Source organism: Aptenodytes forsteri, unplaced genomic scaffold (assembly GCF_000699145.1).
Source record: "Aptenodytes forsteri isolate BGI_AS27 unplaced genomic scaffold, ASM69914v1 Scaffold142, whole genome shotgun sequence".
Taxonomy (NCBI): Eukaryota; Metazoa; Chordata; class Aves; order Sphenisciformes; family Spheniscidae; genus Aptenodytes; species Aptenodytes forsteri.
In genome coordinates this window covers 2,996,678-3,021,349 of record NW_008794598.1, presented here as the reverse complement: position 1 = coordinate 3,021,349, position 24,672 = coordinate 2,996,678, and the positions used below count along the sequence as shown (strand labels likewise).

Here is a 24,672-nt window from a genome sequence, read left to right as displayed (position 1 = left end):
CCCTGTGCCCCTTGAGGGTTTACTTTGTTTAAGAGTTTTATTGCTTTAATTGGATCCCTGGCTAAGGTGATTCTAATGCCTGTACAGGATGAGTCATTCAAGAGCTTGTGAGCAAGCTGTGAGCTCGAAGCATCTCCCCTTGCTGTGGCTCTCGGGGATCCCCCCAGCCGGTACTGGCTCCACTTGGCATTTTGCTGCTGGCTCAGGAAGTCTTTCTTGCAAGGGCAAAGCAGAGACCAAACTGCTGGGGGAGGGATGCCTCCTTGTACAGGGATGAGTGTGGTATTGAATCTTTTCCGTCACTCTTTACTCTTTCTTGCTTTCCTTCTGTTTCTACCCTGCTTTTCCCTGATCCAAGGAATCCCTGCATTCCTGTTCCAAGGATGCTGTAAGGCACAGCCTGTGTTGGTTCTTGTGATTCGGTGTGCACAGCCCCTGCTCTGGGCTCATCTCTGGTAACTAGCTCAGAAAAAGCCCCCTGCACCTCTTGACCACAGTCAGCTCTTAAATTCATGAGGAACCTGGTTCCCCTGGTGACCACGTGGCTCCTCTTTTGCTCTGACACAGCAGCGGTGCCTTGGAGAAGAGGATGTCCCCGGGGATCCCTGAAGATCCCCAGCAGGGGGAATTCGAGTCGGGGTGCCGCCAGCCCCAAGAAGCAGGAGCTGGGGGGCTGGGGGGCCGTCCCGTGCATCGTCCAGCCCTCTCAGCCTGCTCTCTCCCCTTCCCCGCAGGGCTCTGCCATCCCTCGCAGCACAAGGTAAAATGAACAAGATGAAAAACTTCAAGCGGAGGTTTTCACTCTCGGTTCCTCGGACAGAGACCATCGAGGAGTCACTGACGGAGTTCACGGAGCAGTTCAACCAGCTCAACAACCGGAGGAATGAAGGTAAGGAGCCCCCTGCCACGGTGCTGGGGCTGGTCAGGAGCACCTGAGGTCAGCGCTGCCAGCAAGCATCTCCACTCCAGCCCCCCCGGCCTTTCTCTGGGTGTGTTGACGTGTGGAAAGTTACTGCCCCTTTGTCGGTGTTGCTTTCCCCATCTATCCAGCAAGATTAATAACACCTTGTCATTAAATCTGATCTGAAGAGAGATTTATACTTGCATAAGGAAAGCCTTATAGGAGGGAAAGGTATTTGCACAAAACAGAGAGGAATAACACATCTGTGGTTAAGGTAGAGAGTGTGAAAGCGTGGGATCCCCTTCTGCCTGCCCAAAAGTGACAGTGGTGTTTGAGCCCTCTCCCAGGCTACAGGCCGACACTTCCACCAAGCCAAAGGCGCTGTTCTCTCTGTTCAGGGGAGCATCTGGGGCTCGCTGAACCATCCTTTGCTCCCGGACCCACAGCCTTCTCCTGGGGTGCAGTTTTCAAGGTCCCAGGGAGCAGGGAGGTTTAGGGTTAACACCTCCACGAGCAGAATGGGGCACATCCCTTCTGCAAACAGAGCAGCCGCCTCGCTGCAGGCTGGGGCAGGCTCTGCTGTCTCCGGCTACGGGCATATCAAGGGAGAGGCAGTGCTTGAGGCATAAACTGGGAGCAGATCCCGTTGAGGCGGCTGTGCATGGACAAGCAGGCGGAGCCGCTGACAGGCAGGCGTTTGGAAACCTGATAAAGTTAGACTTGATTCATCCAGGGGTAAATTCGCTGCTGCGGGTGCAAGGCTGAACCGCTCCTGGCGATAACGTCATGCGTTTGCTGCTGCCTCCTAGCAAAACAACTCGCTTTGCCACAGGCCAGCCCGTTCACGTGTCGGTACCCTCAGCTCCACTCAGGTCACGTTCAAGCTTTTTTCCTCCTCACCCTGCAGCCACAATTGCTAGAAACTTTTGCTGCAAGCAGGGGCTGAGGCCGTGATGTAATTGCCTGGCACTCCCACGTGCCCCAGCAGGGAGGGATCGTCTCTCTGCCAGCTAACCTGCTTGAAAGAAGAGATGCAGTAACCTAATTTAGAGCTGGCTTTCCTCACTCCTGCAGCTCCTGACACTCTTCTTATCCCTCCAGACACCCAGGCTGTCCTGAACAGCATCCCTTCACGGCCTCCTTCCCTGCTCCCCCCCCTGCACACACCTCCCCTCACACCCTAGCAAGCAGTGAGGGCTATAATTAGACTTGAGCCCTTAATTAGATGTGCAGAAGCTGTGGGGATAAAATGGTGCAAGGCTAAGGAAGTCCTGGGCACTGACAGCTGCTGCTGCTGTTGCCTTCCTTGGGGGACCTCTGCTCTGGGATGTCTGAGCCTGGGCTCGTTATCTCCGCCATGCAAACCGAGGCTTTGTCGGAGAGGTGATTTCCCCGTTCTTCTGCTGGTCATGGTTCTTCCTTTGCCCTTGAATGGCAAACCAGTGCATGCAGCATCTGCCTATCCCCCCCTGCTTTTGGTCTTGCTCCTGAGGTAGTGTCGTGGTTTAACCTCAGCCGGCAACTGAGCACCACGCAGCCGCTCACTCACTCCCCCCCACCCGGTGGGATGGGGGAGAGAATTGGAAGAGTAAAAGTGAGGCAACAGAGCACCACACAGCCGCTCGCTCACTCCCCTGCCCCTGCTGGGCTGGGGGAGAGAAACAGAAGAGTAGAAGTGAGCAAACTTGTGGGTTGATAAAGACAGTTTAATAATTGAAGTAAACTAAAATAATGATAATAGAATATGCAAAGCAAGTGATACACGATGCAATTGCTCACCACCTGCCGACCGATGCCCAGCCAGTCCCCGAGCAGTGCCTCCCCCCCGGCCAGCTTTACCCCCCCTCCCAGTTTATGTACTGAGTATGACGTCCCATGGTATGGAATGTCCCTCTGGCCAGTTTGGGTCAGTGTCCTGGCTGTGCCCCCTCCCAGCTTCTTGTGCACCTCCAGCCTTCTCAGTCGGTAGAGCATGGGAAGCTGAAAGGTCCTTGACTAGTGTAAGCTTTACCTAGCAACAACTAAAACATCGGTGTGTTATCTACATTATTCTCATACTAAATCCAAAACACAGCACTGTACCAGCTACTAGGAAGAAAATTAACTCTAGCCCAGCCAAAACCAGGACAGGTAGCCAGGAAAGAATAAGAGCAAAGTCAGAGCAGACTGAGCCTGGGACCAGGACCGAGGGTGTTCCCGACCCCGTGGGTAGCGGCTGGACCAGTACTAGACTGTGACATGGTATGATTAGGAGATGCTCCTGCCTGGACTCGGGAATGCATCAGGGGCTCGGGGTCTGCCAAGCTTCACCCCGTGGGGTACGGCTCCTCATGTGCCGCTACGGGACACCCCGGTGCCAGCCCCCACCGGTCGGTACGTCCCTCCCTGCCTGGATGCAGCACGTGCTGGCCCCCTGCCACAGCTTTCCCCCCTGGTGCCCCCTGCTCCCTGGTGCATGGTTCCCAGTTTGCACCCAAGCCCTCTCCCACGCAAGACAGGCAAAACACGCTGCCCCCGCCGTACCCCCCACCCCGAGCCCGCTCCCTCCTGCCCGAGATCTCTTGATTAAGTTTCCCTTGGGGATTGTAAACAACCCCGAGAAGTCACCTCCACAGTGCCCTTAATCTCCGTCTCCTGCAGGCTGCGGCTGTTGTTTATGAAGAGCCCTGACAACCACATTTGTCTGAGGCATCTCTCCGGCCATTTAATAAACCCCTCGTGGCTGGGAGCTCTTTGCCCACAGCCCTGTGCCCAGAGGACTTGGTGGGGGCTCGGCAGGGGGAAGGTGGAGGCACCAGTGCCGGGGGGCAGAGCTGGCGGAGGCACGAGCCCCGGCACCCTGAGGTGAGGAGGCATGGTGTGGGAATGTGATGCTTCAGATGTGTAGGGGGACAGGATCGTTTTGGTGGTGCTGGAGGGGTTGAGAAGGATGTTTATGTGCAAGTTGCTCTTCTGCAGGGTTTGGTGGTGAGGAGCTGCCTTGTGGGAGGTGCCTGGTCTGGAGAGGGCTCTGACTTTAGGGAAGCAGCAGTTCTCTCTGAGGTGTTGGTCTCCTCTGTTTTACAGATGGAGAAATCAAGGTGCAAAGAGACAAAATGACTTTGCTAAAGTAGTGCAGAAAGCTGGTAGCAGAGCTGAGATTAGACCCGTAGCAGTCACTCTTGTGCTGCTTCTTTTCCCCATGAAACAGGGAAAAGCTTTGCTTCAGGTTTCACCTTCCTTGCTCAGGATCTCTGAACGTGCCCCTGGGGCTGTCTCTGCCGTCTGCATGGCAGGCAGGCTTGCCTGCAGAGATCTCTTCTCTCCTGGTGAACAGATGACCCGTGACAGTTCATGCACTGTGATCACTCGCTCCAGAAAAGAGTGCTAATCACAGCAGAGATCAGCACATCATTTTTTCTTTCATCACCTCACACAGCTCCTCAGGGAATTGCTTGCAGTTTTTATTTTCCCTCCAGCATCAGAAATCACAGGTTATCAGCATTCACAGGTCACGGCAGTCTGCAAATCCTACACTTCGGTGGCTGTGAGTGGTTCCACCTGTCCTGGGAGGAGGGTGATGCAGAGGCCAGAAGAACCTTTTCATTAGATGCTCCAAAAGCACGTGTAGAGCTGCTCTGCCTCTGGCAACAGGACAAGGCAAGGCCTTCTCATGGGTAGAAACCTGCCTCGTCTGTTGGTGGTGCCCTGGGAAATCCCCAATTCTGTCCTCTCCATCCCGTAATTCTCATGACCTCACCCACAGAGGCTGATAAAACGAGGCCTGAGAGAAGCAGAGCTGGCAAATGGAAAAGCAAACAGCTTTCCAGCCTGGACACATCCCGTCACGGGCAATGTCACCTTGATGGAGTCTGACAATGCAGAGAGGGAAAGGGGGTGCCTAATTCACTCACAGCCTGAATTGGGGCGTCTGATGCCCCTCCGCCCTGCCGTGCATCCCTCCCGTGGGCAGCACAGCCTTCCCTCGGCCGCAGCGGCTGCTCAGCTGCAGAGGCAGAGGTGGAAGAAAGCCCCTGGGCGAAGGAGAGCCCAGGCTGGGCTCTGTGCAATATCTGCTATCCTTGACAAAGGCTAGCACCGTCTCCACATCCTCAGAGATGGGGAACCTTCTCCATGGCTGCTCCAGCCTCACATTAAGGCTGAAGGCAAGGAGGCTCCTTCCTTTCCTCCTGGGCTTCCCCAGTCACACATTTCTCTCCATACTCCAGATTTTCAGAGGTATCAGGTCTTGGTGTCTCCCATTTGCTTTGATAAGAGCTGGTGGCATTCAGCAACAGCTCCTATCTACGCCAAGGCTTTGCCCCACAACAGCTACAGCCTGGTCTGTCCTGCGAGGCCAAATAAGGTCTCGGTGTTCAGGCTGCAAAGCCTGCATAACTCCCAGTTTGCAGTGGCATAAATCAGAGCCAGATCTGGCCTTTGGGGTGCAAGAAGTGATGATGAGGTGGAGGAAGGAGGATGAATAATCCAAGACCTGAGTGCAGCCCTGCCTCATGAGTATAACAGAGCTTTGAGAAGAGAGTTCACACTTAGCAAAGTAATTAAAAGTTGTAAGTCAGGCAAGCAGTGAAGGGTTCTGGCCCCCTTCCTTGGGAGATCAAAGCTTGTTTGGGCAGAGGCAATGTTTAAATATATTTATAAAAAAAGGTGGGAGGCTCGTCAAAGGCAGCCGCCGTGTCTGCGGTCTCACTTTAATTTGCTTTGATATCCCATGCAGCCTTATTATTTGCAGAGTGTCAGGGCTCGCTGTCATCTACATGAAATGCCAAGCAGAATCAAACAGGCCCTCAGGTTTGCACGCTCACAGCTTCACGTCTTCTCCCACGAGCACCCGGCAAGGTCCTCCAAGCCCGGGGGCAACCCCAGCCCTGCGAGAGCATCTCTGCAGGACTGGGTATCCCCGGGTGCTGTGGGCACCTCGCAGTGGTGCAGGATGGACTGGGCTGGCAAATCTCGCCTGCCCTCTCTGGCCCCAGGGCAGCCAAAACACCTTCCCCCTCATCTCTGCAAGTCGTCTGTGTATTTTTACATGCTTTTCCCATCATGTGGTAGTTCACATCTTTTGCGTAGCCCATTCCCCTTTGCATGCACTAGAATGCCCAGGTTGTCATCTTACCTCTGGCTTTGTCTGATGCTCTTGTAGATGAGGAGAGATTGGCACTAACCTACCTGATGGGCTGCTGGTTCAGAGTGACAGTGCTGCTGGTTTGCACATTTTGGGGACAGGCTGCATCTTTTACCAAGTCTTTGGGCTTGTTTACCTATGGGAACCAGCACAAATTCACCCAGACTATCATTTAAAGTGGATTAGTTGAACTCCATCCTGTCAGATTTTAAATGGCCTTTGGTTTTTTTTCAGATAATTTGCTTAGGAAGTGAGCAAGTTAAAAAGATTTGATTCAATTTAATTGATCCGTGTTAATTTTATACCTGTGGTTAATTCAGGGTAAGTTGCCTAACTGTTCCTGCACAGACAGATGGCCAGAAAGGGACGGGGACCAGAGTCCCGCAGCGGTCCTGGGAGAAGGGGTGACTCTGTGCCTTGTTCTTGCCTGTCCACCCAAAAACTCCTGGCAGTGTTTCAGATGCTCCCGGGCCCAGTGGCATGGGCTGAACCCATCCCTTAGGTGCGGGCTGTCTATCAAGGACACCTTGCATCCCTTAGCTCGCAGGTCCCTGGTCCCCCAGTGACCATGGCACGAAACCGCATCTTTTCCCAGGTCACTTGCCTGCCACCTCTCATCCGTCAGATGAGCAAACTGCAGCCAGGTCCCAGCCCTGCTCACCACCCCGTGAAAGCCAGCCCTCCCTCTCCAGTCTTCAGCAATGAGATCATTGCTGGCTGCCTGAGCACACTGGGATCAGTGAGCTGAAATCTGCATTGGGCATAGCAGGGGATTGTCTCTGTGCAGCTCAGGGAAGGGGCTTGGCAAGGGGCAGGGCTCGGTGGCTCAGCCTGGGACATCACAGGTCCTCCCTGGGGAGTTTCCCTCCTGCAATGTTCCTCCTTGTTCTGGGGAAATAACTGCAGGGTGCCTGGATGCATGGAGGACACCAATGCTTTATGGCAGGATCCTTGGACCCTGGAGGCCTTGCTAACTTGGAGAGTAGCTGCAAAGTTCAGACGAGAAGGGAGAGAGCTGTATGGCCACCGGGAAGGGGACAAAACGGTCGTCCCTGCTTGGCCCCACACCTTTTCAGAGGGAGATGCATCCCTCCCTTGGCGAGGTGGTTCTCCTCCATCCCAGCACACCCAGTTAGTGCTGCTTCCTTCTGAACAGCCCCTTGGAAAGAGCATCCATGTGAATTGGGGGAATCCCCTTCGCTGGGGTCCAGGCGACCTGCGTTGAACTCGTCAGTGTTTTGCTGTGCCGCTGTCTGGGTCTATGCGTGCCAGAATATTCCTGCCAACCAGCTGTTAATTACAGAGTGAGGAGGTTTAAGTGCAAGCCTCAAACTGGAGACCAGAGGGAGCTCAATGGCTTATTTTGTTCTGATTTCTTGCTCCTTTCAGGGTTTCTTGGGCTGGGTGAGGCTTCACACCTGGAGTCCCAAGAGAAGAGTTATTTTTCTGAGCTGCTTTGGTTTTCAAGAGAGCTTTTGTGCTTCTCAGGACTGTGTGTCTGGCTAAGTGCATCTGGTTGGGGCAGGAAAGCCTGGAGTGTTTTGTTTCGCAATAAGTGACTCTTCAGCCTTTAATCCCAAACACCTTCTGAGAAACGGTCACATCCTTGGAGGAAAGTACCCTGGTGTCTGTTAGTTTTGGAGGTTCTTGAGGCAGATTAGGTATGTGTGCTTGTAAGCTCCCCAGAGGCAGGGCTGTCTTTCTGTTTTGCTTTTGTACAGACCTAGCACAGAGGGATCCAGAGCCACGGTCAGGCGCCTAGGTGCTCCTAAAGTGCAAATCGTGTTTTGTCTAATGTGACGTTAGTGAAGATAAGGCTGGGTGGTTAAGATGAATACTCACCCGTGCAAAACCCCATGGTGCTGCTGCAGAGGGGTGAGCTGCTTGGCAGTGCTGCCTGGCGGATTGAGCACTGGATTGGGACGTGGGAGATCTGGGTGGCCTTGGGTGTGAAGCAGTTCCCCCCTCTGCATCCCCCTCCCTGTCTGTCAAAAGACACCTTCATTGCAGGGGGCTGCATGAGGGCGCTTTGGGGGTGCTGCTGAGCAGAGCTGTGTGGGTGGCGATGCACCAGGAGTCTGGAGCAAAAAGCAGGTATTCCCTCTGCCTGCTGGATATAGAGAAGGAAGAAGACTTTCCCATGGCCCCAGAGCATCTCTGGACCTCCCTGCCCTGCTCTCACTCTCTTTTCTCCAAAGCAGGTGCCTTGGGCCTTGGCACTTCTGCTACTACTCCAGCAGCTCACTCGCCTTTCTCTTTGTCCTCAGACCTGGCTCAAGGGCACCTGCAGCTGGGACACCTGGGCAGGGAATTCCGAGCAGACACCAGCCCCATCTCCCCCTCCGAGGTGGAAGGCCAGTCCCCGATGGCCGTGCGCTACCGCAACAACAACCAGCGCCGTTTTTCCATGGAGGCAAGTACTGCTGCAGGCTGGGGCGGGCAGAAGGGACGTGGCAAGTTCTGGTTGTCACCTGCCTGCTGGCTGGAAGAGCCGGTGTTTGGTTCGTGGGGACCTGGCAGTCTCAGACACAAGCCCTGACGTCCTTTTGGGTGCACTCAGCATGACTCCCATGGTACCTGACAAAGCCCAGTGCATATCCCCATGCACACGCATATGCACACACACCTTCCCTTTTCCTTTGACTAAGGGTCCTGCAGATGCTGCACCCATTGCTTCGGCGTTAATATCAGCTCTGGTTAGAGAGCACTTCCCTTGAATATCTCTGTACAGCCCTCCTTTCATCAGATGCATTCATCACCCGCCTTTCTGGCCCTCTCCGCAGGATGTCAGCAAGCGTCTCTCCCTGCCCATGGACATCCGCCTGCCCCCCGAGTTCTTGCAGAAGCTGCAGATGGAGAGCCCAGAGTTCCCCAAGCCCCTCAGCAGGATGTCCCGACGGGCTTCCCTCGTAAGTCTCACTGTGCAGAGCGAGCAGTGCCGGGCACAGAATCTCACTTCATGCGTACAAGTCCCAGCCATCAGATGCATGTGCTGATTGCCACCCACCCATGCAGTCATGCCCTGCTGTGCAAGCTCCCTCGTACCCCCTGTGTGTCGTGGAGATACACACACCCCCACATCCCTGCCCATGCAAATCCCTTTCTGCACACTCCCAGCAGCACACATTCGCCCCACCATGCACATATGCATCTCTTCCCCGTGTCACTCCTACACATGCACATCTGCATCCTGCTGTGCAAATCCCCAGGCCTGCACATTCCTTCACTCACCTCTGCACATACCTGACTTTCCTCTTGTCCTGGCTCCTTCCAAATGGGAGGAGGTGGAAAGCCTCCTGCGGTTTAGCAAGTGCTGGAGCCTCTGCTAGTTGAAATGCAAATGCCGATAAATAATGAATTAACCTTTGCATTAGTGTTGGCATTTCAGTTTCTTTACTGCAGAGCATCAGCATATGTAGGAGCAAAAACCAGGTGCCTTGTTTACAAATGTGCAAGCATGTGTCCTGCTGCCCGGGAGTGCTCAGTGCTATACAGATACAACAGCGAGGTCTCAGCAGGCGTCTTCAGATCTGGCATGCCTATTCAGGGGGAGGGGGGAGAAAAGGAGAGCTTGCGTTTACCTGCCTGTTCTGTCTAATCAATAAAATAGACACAGCCAGAGCAACGTGCCATTAATATTCATGGTCCCCTCCATGAATAAGGCATGCCTCTGCAAAACTCGCAGTATGGCTCTGGGGGGTGTACAGCACCTCAAATTGCAGCAGGCACTTCATTTCCCTGCTCGGGACACATGGAGTGAAAAATCCACTATGTTCCCCTGGGATTTGCCGGTCCAAATCCAGCCTGTGTGAGCAAGAAAGCAGCTTCCCCGCTGTGTGTGGCAGCTTGTGAGAGCTTGGTGGTCTGGTCGGTGCCTGTTGCAAGGAAAAAGCCTTCCCGTGGGGCAGATCTGGTGAGCAGGGGAGGCTGCAAGAGCACCCCAGACCTGGGGCTGCTGGTTCTCCAGGCAGAGCCCTGGGCACAGTGCGAGGGGCTCCTTCAGTGCCCTCCCCCCGGGACCCTTTCCCTGCACAGCCCGTGTCTTTGCCTGCTGATTGACAGCTGTCCGTCCAGCTCCATCTGCTGATGGCGAGCGGGATGGCATGAGCCCTTGGCTCAGGAGAGGGGGCAGCGCTGCTGGGTTTGGGGGGCCTTTAGCTGGGCCGGCGTCAGAGCTGGCTGCTGGCCTGGGACTACACCAATGCAAACATATTTTGTGGGAGAATGACACCGGTTTGTTAAGCTTAAGGAGCAATGATTTGCCCTGGGCCTTGGGCCCTGTTGTGCTGGGAACCATCCCCTGCTCTGGCACACAGATAATCCCAACTAACCGAGGAGGTGTCTCTGTCCCCACAGAAAACTGCAATTTCAGGGGTCTGCTAGGAGCGACACCTAAATCTGTGGCCTTGCAGTGGTTGCCCTTCTTGCACTGGGTACACGAGAGCAGGTCTCAGCGATATGTTAAAGAGTTACTGTTCCAAATGGGAAAATGTCCCTTTCATGCTTGATTTGAACAGCACTCAGAGAAATGAACGGAGTCACGGTAAAGACCAGGATGGAGGAAAGCACTCAAGGAAAGGGCTGGGCATCAGCAGCAGGATCCCATGAGGCTTCTCTGGTAGACAAGGCATCGGCTCTTTGCAAATCACAGCTCCTGTTCGACTCGGCCACTGCTGGTGTCGGGTCAGGGTGGTGGGTGAGAGGAGAAGGGAATTGCAGCGGTGGCAGCGGGAAGGGGCAGTCGTGCAGGCTGCGGCTGCCCTGGGGTACGGGGTGCAGGTGCCATCCATTTCGCTTGAACAAGCCAGTGGGTTGTGAGGGTTTTGTGATTGATTGCCTGGTCACCTGCACTGCTTTTCCAGGAAAGTAATAGACTTTATGTACTTAGATCAGCTGGGCTGCTGCATGCAAACACCTGCCTTGATTGGTCTGCCCCCAAAGCTGTTACTGTCCAGTGTCCTTGACCTTCCCCCCCAGGAGGTGAAGCCATCCCTGGATGAGATCTCCCCCAGTGATGTTTTCCTTTCTCTCTTACAGTCAGATATCGGGTTCGGGAAGCTGGAAACTTATGTTAAACTGGATAAACTGGGAGAGGTGAGTAGACTATGAAACACCTGTAAGGATTTAAATTAAGTTAGAAGGGCAGCTTGAAGTGCAAAGGGCAGACTGTAGCCAAATGTCTTCAATACCTAACAATTTTTAGACCAGGTCTTTCTGTGGACTGCAGACTTGGCCCTCTAGCTTCAAATGAGCCTTCCTGCAAACATTATGGAGTATATCAGTGTTGTGCCACCCTAATAAATGGTCTGCATGGCTTGTGTTTTCTCTGTCCCCGCAGGGCACTTACGCCACTGTCTTCAAGGGACGCAGCAAGCTGACCGAAAACCTTGTTGCCCTGAAGGAAATCCGCCTGGAGCACGAGGAGGGGGCACCTTGCACGGCCATACGGGAAGGTGAGGACAGGAGGGGCTTTTCCCCATCGCAGTCCCTCATGCGCAATGCCAGGTCACAGGCGGATTTGGGACGGGGGGTGCAGGTGGACGTATATACCTGCAGTCCCGCACAGTGCCCAGATTCTGCTGCCCCAACCTGCCACGTCCTCTCCTTGCAGTGTCGCTGCTGAAGAACCTGAAACATGCCAACATCGTGACCCTGCACGACATCATCCACACGGAGCGCTCCCTCACCCTCGTCTTCGAGTACCTGGTGGGTCTGGGGGGGCTTTCTGCGGGAACGGGGGGACGGCTGCATTTCTGCGGGTGGGTGATGGGGACCGAGGGAAGGACAGGCTGACGTGTGCTTCCCGTTGCAGGACAATGACCTCAAACAGTACCTCGATAACTGTGGGAACCTGATGAGCGTGCACAATGTGAAGGTAAGACGGTGCTGCCTGGGACCCTGTACCCTTGCCTTTCCCCGCACGTGGGGAGCTCACCGTGAGTGCAGTCCAGGGTGTTGCAGGGCTGAGTGAGGCTGAATACCCCTTCTCTCTTCAGTTCAGCCTTCTTACTCTTCTTTGACCTTTTTCAGCCTGCTCTGATGCTCCACCGGCTTTTCTCCAGTCACTGCCAGTGTAAATAAAATTACTGTACATGCAGACTTTGGTTGCCCCATTTTCTGGATTGCTGGTGACGGGCTTGAACGCTTGTCTACAGTGCATGTCACCCCAGGCCAGCTTCAGGGGGGCTTTCCTGGCCGTGAGTTTGAGAACCCTTGAGACAGACTCACTTTTGGTGCCCGTGTCCCTGTGCTAAATGCAAACCCCTTCACCTCCCCACAGATCTTCATGTTCCAGCTGCTGCGTGGTCTGGCTTACTGTCATGGGAGAAAGATCCTGCACCGAGACCTCAAACCCCAGAACCTGCTCATCAACGAGAGAGGAGAGCTCAAGCTGGCTGACTTCGGTAGGTGGGCCTCTCTGGGGAAGATGTAGCATTGCAAGGAGGTGCAGCTAGGTGCAGCTCCTTGATGCCCATCCCTTTCATCCTCAGGACTAGCCAGAGCCAAGTCAGTCCCTACAAAAACATATTCCAATGAAGTGGTCACGCTGTGGTACCGGCCCCCCGATGTCCTGCTGGGATCTACCGAATATTCCACACCCATCGACATGTGGTGAGTCACGGCTCCAAACTGAGCTTCCCGGGGTCTCCGAGACGGTGGGTCGGGCATTTCCATCCGTCTGCCAGTGCAGTACCATACATGCCCACAGTGTTGGTTACACCAGAGGGTGGTGGGCTCTCCCAGAGGCCATGCTGTTTTCTGTGTCCCCTGGGGCTCAGGCTCTTTGGAGCACACTGTCCGCATCAGGGGCGAATGGTTACCTGTAGCAGAGAAGGGGGACAGCTCCTGGAGCTGATCTCCCTCTCCAGGAACCTCAGCCCTGGCCAAGGGGCGGTGGGGTGTCCACAGGGCTTCTCCCTCACTAATCCCAGGGCTTCTTCTGCTGCTCTAGGGGTGTTGGGTGCATCCACTACGAGATGGTCACCGGACGGCCCATGTTCCCCGGCTCCACGGTGAAAGAAGAGCTGCATTTGATCTTCAGGCTGCTCGGTGAGTCTTCTGCTGTCTCCCAAATCCCCACGCGAGGGCAGTGGCTGACTGCAGGAGCGGTGACAAGGCGCAGCCTCGGGAGCCTGGAGAGAGCCCGCTGGCAAAGCCTTGCCGCGGCGTGGGCAGGCGTGGGCAGAGGCTGCCCGCAGCCCCTCTCCAGGCTTGCAGTCAGCAGAGGCGTGAGGGCGAGGGGCTCCACACCGGCTGCCCCGTGGGATGCGTGGGCGAGTCCCAGCCTGCTGGGAAAATTCGTGCCCTCTCTCCTGGGCAGGACGCTGGCCCTCGCATGCGTCAGGCTGTTCTCTCTGCACCAAATGAGCATGACAGGTTTCCCTCTCTCCCCCTCCCAGGAACCCCAACAGAAGACACCTGGCCTGGAATAACATCCAATGAGGAGTTTAAGGCTTACAATTTCACGCAGTACCGAGCCCAGCCATTAATAAATCACGCCCCCAGGTACCTCCTTGAGCAGGGACACATAAAGCACGGTGGGCTTGCACTGGTTATAAACGGGAGCCTGGGGAGACCAGTTTCATTTCCTCCTTGTGGTGCTGGCAGCTTCTGAATGCAGCTGCGCACCGGAGGTCTCAGATGCCACTTGTCCCTTGCATTGACTATTGCAGTGTCTCCTGGGTGCAATAATGCTCCTTTTTTTTATTTCCTCCCTCTCTCAGGCTGGACTCAGAAGGCATTGACTTGCTGATGAACCTCCTTCTGGTGAGTGGTAGAGCAGTCCAGGTGGATGGCAAAGGGATTTGCTGAAGTGAAGGTACTCTGGCTGCCCTCACACTGATTTTGGAGCCAGGCAGGAAAGGAGCTGTGACTGCAGAATAAGCCATGGCCCTACACCTATGGCCTTGTAGATGCTATCCCAAACCACCTCCCATTAAGGACGGTGAACCATCCTTCACCCTGTGTTCTCTCACACACAAGTGAGAGGACACAAACCTGATGATCCATAAGTACGACGTGGCCAGTGCGCTCCTGTGGTCACAGCACAGACAGTTTGTGCTGTCCCTTGTGCACATGCAAATGGCACTGGTAATTGCCTGCACGCCCCCATGGTGTGCACAGTGGACACGCTGTTGCCCACAGAGCATATGAAATTGCTTGGGCACTTACATGTGCATAGGTGCACAGATGTGCACGCACCCTGTATTGGGGCCTCTGTGCCGTCTCGCACGTGCAGACTGTGTGTAATTGCCTTTCTCTGGGGCTCTGTGCAGTACGAAGCCAAAAGCCGGATTTCGGCGGAGGCAGCCCTGCGGCACGCTTACTTCAAGAGCCTGGGAGAGCGGGTGCATCTCCTGCCTGACAGTAAGTGCACGCTGTCCTCTTGCCTGGGTGATGTGGAGCAAAGAGCTTCTTGCAGCCCGAGGGTGGTGGTTTGCAGCCAGGTCTCTTTGGATGCCTCTTGGCTTTGCTCACTCAGAGGTGCTCCTGCAGCAGAGTGGGGTGGGAGCTTGGTGGCTGCGAGAGCAAGAAACAATTTGGGTAGGACAATGTAGAGTAGGAGTAGGAGTGCGAGAGAAAAGCTCTGATGAGGTGCAGTGCTGCACTTGGGCACTGCCGTCCCTCCTGGCTCCAGGTTTGCAGACCGCTGCCAGCTCAGTCAGCTGGACTGACCCCTGTCTCTCTGCCCCCTCTGCCTAGACGTCTCCATCTTCTCCCTGAAGGAGATCCAGCTTCAAAAGGACCCTGGCTACCGAGGCTCAGCCTTTCAGCAGTCAGGTAGGACTGGGGAAAATCATGCTGACCGCTCCCAGATGGTGCCATGGACTACGCTGGCACTGGGGTTACTCCAGGGGGTCCCGCATAGGAAAAAGCCAAACCTGATCCCTGCTTCCTGCTTTAGTCCACAAATTACCCCTGGGGCATCCTTGCTTGTCACCTACCGTGGTACCAAAGTCACATCTAGGTGCCCTGAGGTGCAGCTCCCTTCTCTGTGAATGCCATGGGCTTGTAACCTCCTAACCCAGAGCACCACAGGGCCCAGCTTCTCTGCAAAGTGCTGCTCGCCATCTGACCTCTCTGACCCATCTCTCTCTCTCTTCCTCAGCCCGAGGGAAGAACAGGAGGCAGAGTATATTTTAAACTTGGATCTCGTGTTCCCCTTGTCACCATGGAGATCAAAGCACTGAGAAAGGAGACGGCAACACGCTCCCACCTGACCCACCGCAGAATTACTGACTCGAGCAGGACGATGCTGAAGCACCCTTGGCTGCAGGCTCTCCCCTGCCTGTCCCCACAACCACAGCCCCTAGCAGCTGCTGTTGATGGACCTGTGGCCTTTTTCCCCTCTTATTTTCATGTTGCCCCCATCAGACGTGAGCTGCCACCCTCTGTGCCGGTGCTCTAGTGAGGAGCTGCCCTGGGCATTGCCCAGAGTGCAGGATCGTGTGCTGTCCCAGGGAGCCGCTCGCTGCCCTCAGGGGGTGAGCCAGGCACGGGGAGGTTTTGTGAGCAGGGGGTGGTATCTCCAAAGCTGGGCTGTGGATCGTAGCGTTTGGCCCAGGCAGGCATTTCTGAAAACGTACCTTTACTCAGACAACCTGCTCTGCACCCCCTGTTTCTTGGGGAGACACTTTGCAGGTCCGTTATGAGTCGGGGGCATGAACCAGCCTGGCACTGGAGAGACTGCACCTGAAGCACAAAAACCAGGGCAGCCCTCCCTTATTTGCCCTTGCCTCTGCCTACATAACCCCTTTTTGTCTCCCCATCTTTGGTACCTGAATCCTGACAAGGATGGAGCAGCTGGGAGGAGGGGGCTTCCCATTGCTTCCCCCAGCATCTCCCCCTCCTTGCCACCATTGCATTTCCAAATTCGGTCAGCTGGCTGCTCCCCAGGGATGTTCCGAGCTGAGAGCAAGGGCTGGCTTAGCCCACCCGGGGTGCAGGTACCTGCTGGTAGAGCTGTGCAGAAGCGGGGCCAAACTAGCATCGGCTCCGTGCTGCCTCCCGTGGCTGCGCCGAGCCCTTCAGCCGGCCTTTCCCAGGCACCGATGGAGCGGCCCCTTTCTCATCGCCGAGCCTGCTGCACGCCCCCAGCCCACGACCCTCTCTGCCATCGTCACAAGGGGCAGGACACAGTTCCCAGCCAGCGTCTCGGGAGCGCATCTTCCCCCATCCCATTGCTGAGCCCCACGCGACGTGGCAGAGCCCGAGCTGTGCAGCCTCTCCGTACCAAAGTGTTGCACACACCCACCTCAGTGCGGTTCTACCCAGAGGAAGGGGGAGAGGTGCCAAACCTCCCACAGCTCAGCTGCGGGAACCAGAAATAGACCTGGAGAGAAGCAAATCATCCCTCAAACCTCATCGCCTGGCCTCTACATTTGTAGCCAACGCCAGATCATACCAGCCCTGACTCAGATCGATGCCGTGGAACTGAGGTGCGTGCTTAGATCTGAGCATGCTTTGCTGGCTGAGGACTGCTCCTGGTGCGTTTTCCCCTCTGTACACTTCAGGAACGTGCCAAATCCATCCTGAGCAAAGAGGCCCTGCTGCAGCTCTCCCCCGCAGCCTGCAAACAGCCTGAAACGTCTTCAAGTGTGTGAGCGTTGCAAGAAGTCTCTCTACTGTATAATATTCACATCCTTTTCTTGTCTGTCCCGGATGACTAGTCCTCTCGCCCACCGGTCCTCCAGCCCATGGCTGTGGCCAGGAGACTCTGGACTTGGCAAGCGCTGGGACTGTCACCTGGCACTGGGACCGGCAGGACATACTGATGTCTTAACCCGTCACGCTCCCAGCCTGGGAGGCATTGCTCAGGGGACGGTAACTCTCCATGCCGCTGTTTCCCCATTGAGCCAGGAGTGAGAGCTCTGTTTTCTGCTTTGCTGTGCAGCATTTCTTCTGTGATCCTCAGAAAATGCAAAGCGTGAGGATAAACGAGGAGACCCTGGAGCTCCCCAAAGCTGCTGGGGCAACTCCTCCCTGTGCCAGTGCTCGATGCAATGCGCCCTCTGAGCTTCCCCCATCAGACCAAAGCTGTTCATTCGGGTTTGTCCTAGACAAGCATCCAGACGTCTGCATTGTTTGAGGTTTGCCCATCCCTGCTCAGTTCCCTTCTCGGTATGTCCAGCATACAGCAGGCTGAATAGTTCATTAATTGTTTCCATTTGATAGGGAAGAGTATGAATAGCCATCAGCCACCAGTGACGCATTTCACCCTGATGTCAGGGTAGTGTTTTGCCTGGTTTCCTACACCCGGCTCCTGCTGCATGGGGCTTTTCAGTAGGGTGGTTCACAAAGGGAGGTGTTGGCTGGAGTAAGTCTGAACTCTCACACTGTCATCTTTTCTTTCACAAAGGCATTTTATACAGGAATTTCCTTGGCATGGCAGGGATCTGTGGTGCAGACTTGCACTTCCCAGGGCAGCCAGCTCCCGTCAGGAATTAGCAGCTCGGCAGGCAGGCCAGCTAACGGACGCAGCGTCTCCTGTGCTCCTGCGGCAGCACCTTCAGGTACATGGGGCAAAGAGTGCTGACGTGCCTGGGGGAGCAGAGCCCCCCCTGTGCTCTGTGAGCACAGATTGGACCAGGGGAAGCAGGAACACCCTCTACCCACTCTTGGGAAGCCCATTCGACCAGGGGAAGCAGGAACACCCTCTACCCGCTCTCGGGAAGGACACGTTTGACCTGTCTTTGTGCAGTTTTCTTGCTTGGTGTTACCATACCTATGCACTGAGATTGCCTTGGGCATAAAGCTTGCTGGGGCATAGGGTGCCCAGCTGAGCCGTCCCGCTTTCACACTGGGAGGACGGAGGCAGGCCATACCAGACCACCAGATCGGTGTGGTCTCAGCTTTCCCCCCATAAGAGAGGTATTCCTGCTGAAGGTCAAGGTCACCTACGGAAACTGCTGGGGAGAAACGTTGAGGAAAAGACCTAGCAGTGACCGCGTAGACAGGACTGCTTTACCCAGGATCAGATAGCAAAGACAAAGGGCCTGTTAGCTGCTGTTGATTCTTTCGTAGCCTTTGCCTTTCCTCCTACAAATCCTCCCTAAAGGAGACACTATTACTTATTAGCCCCGTGCACTACTAACAGCCCGAATTTAAGATAACCCCTTTTGTTCCACTGCATTTAGTGGATATTTGATTCCTATTCAGGAGGGCGATAGTGTGTGTAAATATTTGGTGCCCCGCTGAGCAAGGTTTGATTTATAAGCTCCCATTGCTGCTGCACTTGCACGTGTCGGCTGGCAGAGCCCCGAGCATCTGATCTCCCACGGCACGCCGCCCGCCAAAGCATTCCCAGCTGCAAAGAAAAGGAGCTGCAGGTTGGCAGCGATTAGAGCCCGGAGCCAAATCCCCCTTCTCCATCTCCTGGACAGTGTCACGGTCCCCCTGAGGACCGCGGGGTCTGGCTGGGTTTACGAGGACCAAGATCCCTTGGATGCCCCAGTTTATAAAAGCCCTGAGCAGAGCGGTGCCCCGCTCCTCCCTGCATGCAAGGGGAGGGAATCTGCAGCGGGGCTCCCGCTGCTGATGGCATCGCTCCCTGCCTGCCCCGGGCAGGCTTCCCCCAGCTTTTGGAGCGCCAGCCGGCTCCCAAGCTGGATTTTTAAAGTAGCGCTAATGAAAATGCTGGGAACGTCTGTGGCTCTCCAGCATTTTTTTCATTTTGTGGGTTCTCCCATCCACCGCTTTGCGGAGTAGCTGGCACTCCTCGCAGATGGGGAGTTTTGACAAAAGGAAACTGTTGCTTTGTCTTCCAGACATTCTTCTTGCAATTTTCTTTTTTACCAGTTCTGGTGGAAAATGGAGTTTTGGCTGTGCCCTCAGGAAAGGCTGTATTCTTTCATCTCTCCAGCTGATAGCTAGTTAAAGAAATGTAAGTAAATAATGTGTAAAGCAAGGTCTGTATTACGGGACAACAATAAAACTTACAGGCAGAGCTATTTAATTTCACCCTCTCCATACACACATGCACACGCCTTTCCTGGCCCAACCCATTGCCAGATCTATGTTCAGATTTTAAATAACAAAACTACATTGTATCTTGGAGACTAAGGACAAAATAAGTGGATTTTTTCCTCTCCCTTACACATGATGAAAAAAAAAAAAAAAAAAAAGGCGTTTTCCCACCAGATCTATGTTCAGATTTTAAATAACAAAACTACATTGTATCTTGGAGACTAAGGACAAAATAAGTGGATTTTTTCCTCTCCCTTACACATGATGAAAAAAAAAAAAAAAATAGAAGGCCGTTTTCCCAAGCTTCTCAAATGTTTTGTTTGGTTTTTTCCCATGACTTATCTTCAGCCAGAAATTAGGATAGCATAAAATGGGAGGCCAGAGCTCCCAGGAGCAGGCTAGGAACAGGCAGGTGGGAAAGCATTAGAGAAAGAGTCTAACCCGCTGGACTGAGTAACGTAAAAGGTTTAGTGTGTGTGTCCCAGGGCACGGGGAAGGGACCGGACCTGGGGCTGAGAGCCTGCCTGGCCTTGCGTGGCCAACCTCTGCTTTCACCAGCGTAAATCCCATGTCTTGCAGCCACGCAAGCCCAGGTTTGCTCAGAGCACGGAGCCAGCGATGGCTGAGCGGGTCCTGCAAGGGCCATCAGGTCTCGATCCTGAAATAATACATGAGGTTAAAAGTGACACGATCTCACCCGCCAGAAGTTGTGGCTCTCTGCCTGACCGTGCTGCCCCAGCCATGCCGCACCGCTGTCCTGTCTCTGTACGCTTCAGTCTTGCAAGAAAAGCGTTTGGATGTCCCCTTAGCGCTCCCCACTAGCGATGTCTGGGCACAAGCGCTATGACACCCACTTTCTGGTTTCTTCATTGCCTTCCTTCATCCTCAGCATCTTGCTTGTCCTACAGCAGGAAAAATAGATCCAAGCGGCCAGGATACACATACTGTGAATGTTCTCTGGTGTGATTCATTTGCAGAATACCAATAATATATTTAACTAGTGTTGTACAAATGAAAGACGCATTTTAAAAGAAATGATTTTAAAGATTTATTCCAAAAGAAGCAATGATTTTTTTATAGAAAGTTTTTCGGGAATAAATGGAAAGGTACAAAAAGAAAAAAGAATAAAAGATTGTATCCATCTATCAATCTTGTGTCTGAATGTTTTATAAGAATATTTCAATTTTTGTATTTCAGATGTGACATGGACTATTTTGTGGATGTGCTCATTTCCTTGCTAAGGCTTATATTACAGCTGTATTGTGAACACTCCAAAGCCAAGATTGGACAATAAACTTTATTGAATACAGGATAGTTTTGTACAGGATATAATTTTTCTCTTTTCTCTTTTTTTGGTAGGAGAAGGATCCGCTTTGTTTTTGAATTTCAGCTAGGTAGCACTGACGTCTCGGGCGTGCAGGTCCCTTGGCAGGCTCCCGAGCGGTGAGTTGCTCCGTGGTGGGCGTGCAGGGGAGGCAGGCTGCCGGACCGCGGCAGGGAGCGTGCCGGGCCGGCCGGGCCGTCTTTGTGCCTTCCCGCAGAGTCGTTCCCCACAGCTGCTTTCTCTGCAGCTCCAGGATGCCTTTCGTTTTCACGCCTGCTAGCAGGGCATTTTTCGGCTGGCTGCAGTAAACTCCCAGACACAGACTTAGTGCAAAAGGAGTTTCCCACTACCTGACCTTTGCAGGGGATTGAAACACAAGACCTGAGAAACTTCTGTGCAATAGGAACATGTTTCTGTGGTCCTAAGGCCCTAAACAAATATTGCCATAAGCCTATCAGGCAAATAAAGCACAGAGCTGACATGCCCAGCCCGTGGTTGCAAAGCAACTGAAGGGCAGAGCTGGAGAAGGGACAGGGGAGCCCTGTTTCCCAGAGCTCTAGCAGCTAAAAATCTCCCCGAGATCAGACCTATTCAGCACGGCAATCCCCTTTACATATTCCTGCCCTCTGGCCCATCAGTGCTGAAGAAAAGCTACGGCCAGCCGGGTCCGGGGGACCTGGGAAGAGCCAGAGATGGGGTACGGGGGGACCTGTGGGATCTTCGGGGCCAGACCTGCGGTGTGAGCGGCTGGTTTAGGGAAGGGGGCAATGCCCTTCATCCCCCTCCCCGGGCTGCACCTCCAGCCGGCGCCCAGCCTGCCTGAGTCACGTTCAGGCACTGGCGTGGGCAGATCCCCAGTAACAAGCTGTTTGCCAAACCAGTTCCTCCATCTGCCGCTCTCATTCCTCCAGTCTCGCAGCGGCGGCAGCTGCTGGCGCTGGGTCCGGGGGAATGCCGCTGAGCAGCCCCAGCCCGCATCCTCCGCCTGCGGACCCAACCGGTGTCTGGATGTTCCCGGCCGCCCAAATAGCCGTAACCTCCCCGCTCAGTATCCCTTAGGGGGGTCCTCCTGCCTCACAAGGAAGCTCAAGCCAGGTCACCCATCGCTCCCCGGGTCTCTCAGCCTACCTGCAAAGCGGAGATGATACCTGCTGCCCTCAACGAGATTATTTGTGTGTCATTAAATTACAGGTGCATTTCGGGAGGCTCAGCCTGGTCGTTTCGTTGCAGCCTGCCCTCCTCCGCTGCAATTTCAGCGCAGTAAAGGAGGAAGCACATTGATTCCAGCTAAATCGGAGTGGGTGTGTGAATTATTTCAGTTGGGCGGTAGGAAAGCGTGTAGGTGAGCGCTTCCTCCTTTTAGACAAGTGTTACAGGATCTGTAATAACTGGGGCAAGATCTCAGGCTAATATTTGACCTAGAAGTGGAGCCAAGATTTCCAAACCACATGGCGTGTTTTGAAACTCTTGACCCCAAAATACATGAGGTGAACACCTCTCTCATGTGCTGCCGTTCCAGCTGCCCGGCCCATGCTGAGCATCTTACATGCAGCCTAGAATAATTCAACCCATCATATGGAGAGTCTGCCCTGTGTTGTAAGAAGCATCACATCTTTTCTCAGTAAGGTTCAGTGATTCAGGGTGGTTATTTTCTTGTCTGCTCAAGCTTGCTTGGTGGTGGGTTTTTTGGGCTGAGTTACAGCTGTTGAAAGGCATCAGTACTCCCATCTCCACATGCACATGCAGCTCTTCGACCTGTCACACCGGCACGTGTGGTTGCTGGGATAATGTGTTGGGGTTTCTGAGGGTGTCAGCCCAGATTTGCCCTTTCTGGTCTCTTGGCAAAAGGGGGACGGGGGAAAACTGTTCGACAGTATCTCAGCCCCAGGCCCTTGGCCTCAGCTGCCAACCCAAACACTGGCAGAAGCCTGGAAGGAGCCTGTCCCCAGGCGCCTGCTGTCCCAAGCCCACCCGTGGGGCCTCAGCTGGTTCCACCCCAAGGAAGCCTTTAGAAAACCTATTACTAGAATTTCCCCACTGTGTTGAGACTGGGCTAAGAGAAGTGATGCCAGCAAATCTGAACAAAATCTGGCTTCTGGGTTGAAGCTCTATTGAGTAGTCACTGCAAGGCAGGACTGGTCATGTTAAAGAAGTAATTGCTCCACTGGCTGAAAAGATTAACTGATATAATGTGAAAAAAACCTGCTGTGCCTCCTGTTACCCCAGGAAGAACGTGCGAGGGCACAGGAAGCAAAAGGAAGGTGTTTCTCAATGCTTGTCGGATCTTTTTGGGCAGCAATGGCACGCACCGACTGACACTGCTGTCTGTAATTGTGCTGCTCTGCTATTCCTTCATTCATGATTTCACTTTGCAGTTTGCAGCAAGCGCAAAAATGTGGGTGTTTAATTCATTGCAAGTACAACATTGATTTCAGTTTGGAAAACAGCCTGAAGTGCCTCCTCGTGAAGCTAATTCTGGTATTGCATATACTCATAGTCCTGTGGCTTGCATTTTTATGAGCTACCTCTGAGGATCTGGGTTTCAGTATGTGGAACCAGAAGGGATCTGTGTGTTCTTATGCTGACTAACCCACCTACGCTTCGTTTCTTATTTGCAAGCATATCTTGCATGATTTGTGTTATCCCTGATGAAATGGCCCGATATTCCTGGAAGCAAGTGTACTGGCATTTAGGCCATTGCTTAGCAAAGTGGGGTCAGCTGTTGTAGCTGGGGCAGGGGGTGTACTAACATTTGTAACCTCTGGGCCTGGATGCTGCCTTTTCACCTGGGAGGGGATGCAGTGAACCTGCAAAGATGGGGAAAGCATTGCTCAGCCATTTTATAGTTGGCGAAGTCAAGGCCCAGAGAGCTGATGCTATCAAGTGATGGTGATGCAGTAATGGAAGCCAGGAGTAGAGTGCAGGTCTCCTGACTCCCTGTCCGGTAAAGGGAGAACCAAGATCAATATTGAGATCAAGAATGTGGTCCAGAGGAACCGCAGGTAAAGCCCCATCAGCCCTTTTCTTGGGGCACGGCACCCGGTGTGTGGAAGATAAGGATCTGCTGTTTCATCAAGTAACTCCAGCTCCATGCACAAGGAGATGTATGGACAAAGAGGGGCAGGAGATGGACCATCCCTGCAGCATTTTGATGGAAAGGCCTTTATTGTCCCAATCCTTCCTCCCTCGTGCTGTTTTGTCCCCACTTATGGATGGGGAAAGAGAAGCTGAGGTAGTCTGCAGTGGTGTGGCCTTTCAAAGCCAGTTATTGCCTGGCAGGGAGAGCCTGAGGCTGTGGCTCACAGGCCTGTGCACCAGCCTCCCCCTCCTCTCCATCCTGCCGTCCAGGCTATTAAGGAAGACGGTTTATCATGTAATGATAAAACCCGATTTCCGGCCACGCTATTGACTCACTCTGTGTCAAATTGCTTCGTTCCTTTCTGGCCCTCAGTTTCCCCATCAGTAAAACAGGATAACAACATTGCTCCGTCCCTCCAGGCAGCTGAGCTGTTTCTTTGATTGCTTAATGGCTTGAGGTGCAGGTGCAGGTGCAGGTTCTGCCTTCAGGGCAATCAGGTTTATCACCCACCTGTTCTCTGCTGCTGCCCCCAGTCACTTTGTTCACTTTGTTGGTGGAGGAGGGCGTGATCTTGTTCTCCTTGCTCTGGGAAGACTCCAGCAGATGCCACAGACAGGGAAGAACAAGGACTCGGATGCAATTTGGATTAGCTAAACATTAAGCTATGTCCAGGTGGAAATGAGCACCTACGAACCCCGGAGCAGCATTCCTGAGGCACGGGTCACAGGACGTGTGAGTACATGTGCGGGGTCCGCTGGTACGGGAAGGGACCTGGTGTGCAGGCCTGGAGCCAGCCCTCTGTCATGGCTGAGCTCCATCGATTCTGGTTTGCCTGGAAAGAGCGTTCTAAAAATTGCTAGTCTTTCCTAGCTAAAGTAGGTGAAATATTTATAAATCCATCCTCTAGAGGAGACCTTTTGCGTAAGCATCAACCGCTCTGACTTTAAAACACACATCCCCCCCCCTCCCCAAGCCATCTTGTGCTTCTCGTCCAGAGAAGGGGCAACTTTAATTGCATTTGTCTGGAACGGTTGCACCTATTTACGGGTTTGGAGACCGCAGAGACGGTCAGCAGCAGGGAAGGGGGATTTCGGGGCTTCCATGCTTGGCTGTGCTCTCTGTTGCATCAGGCTTCATGCTGTGGCCGTAGTTTAGTGTCATTTGTGCCGTGAGGTGTGGACCGCGCAGCGGGGTCGCGGCCGGGGGCTGCCCCACTTTCGGCAAGACGATGCGAACCCCGCGGGGATACTGGGGGGGCGGGGAGGCGCTCGGGCTCC

At 54.0% G+C, this 24,672-nt stretch overlaps 1 protein-coding gene across 1 annotated transcript; it reads left to right on the top strand.

Moving 5' to 3' along the window:
* Positions 1–744: 744 nt before the first annotated feature.
* On the top strand, positions 745–17,657 carry CDK18 (cyclin dependent kinase 18). Its single transcript, XM_009272779.2, has 15 exons — positions 745–889; positions 8,294–8,439; positions 8,810–8,935; positions 11,064–11,120; positions 11,365–11,479; positions 11,638–11,732; positions 11,839–11,901; positions 12,307–12,430; positions 12,518–12,638; positions 12,979–13,076; positions 13,427–13,532; positions 13,751–13,793; positions 14,303–14,393; positions 14,730–14,807; positions 15,136–17,657. Exons 1-15 carry the CDS (start codon positions 766–768, stop codon positions 15,168–15,170), a joined length of 1,422 nt encoding a protein of 473 aa, XP_009271054.1. The 5' UTR covers positions 745–765; the 3' UTR covers positions 15,171–17,657.
* The last annotated feature ends 7,015 nt before the right edge of the window (positions 17,658–24,672 follow it).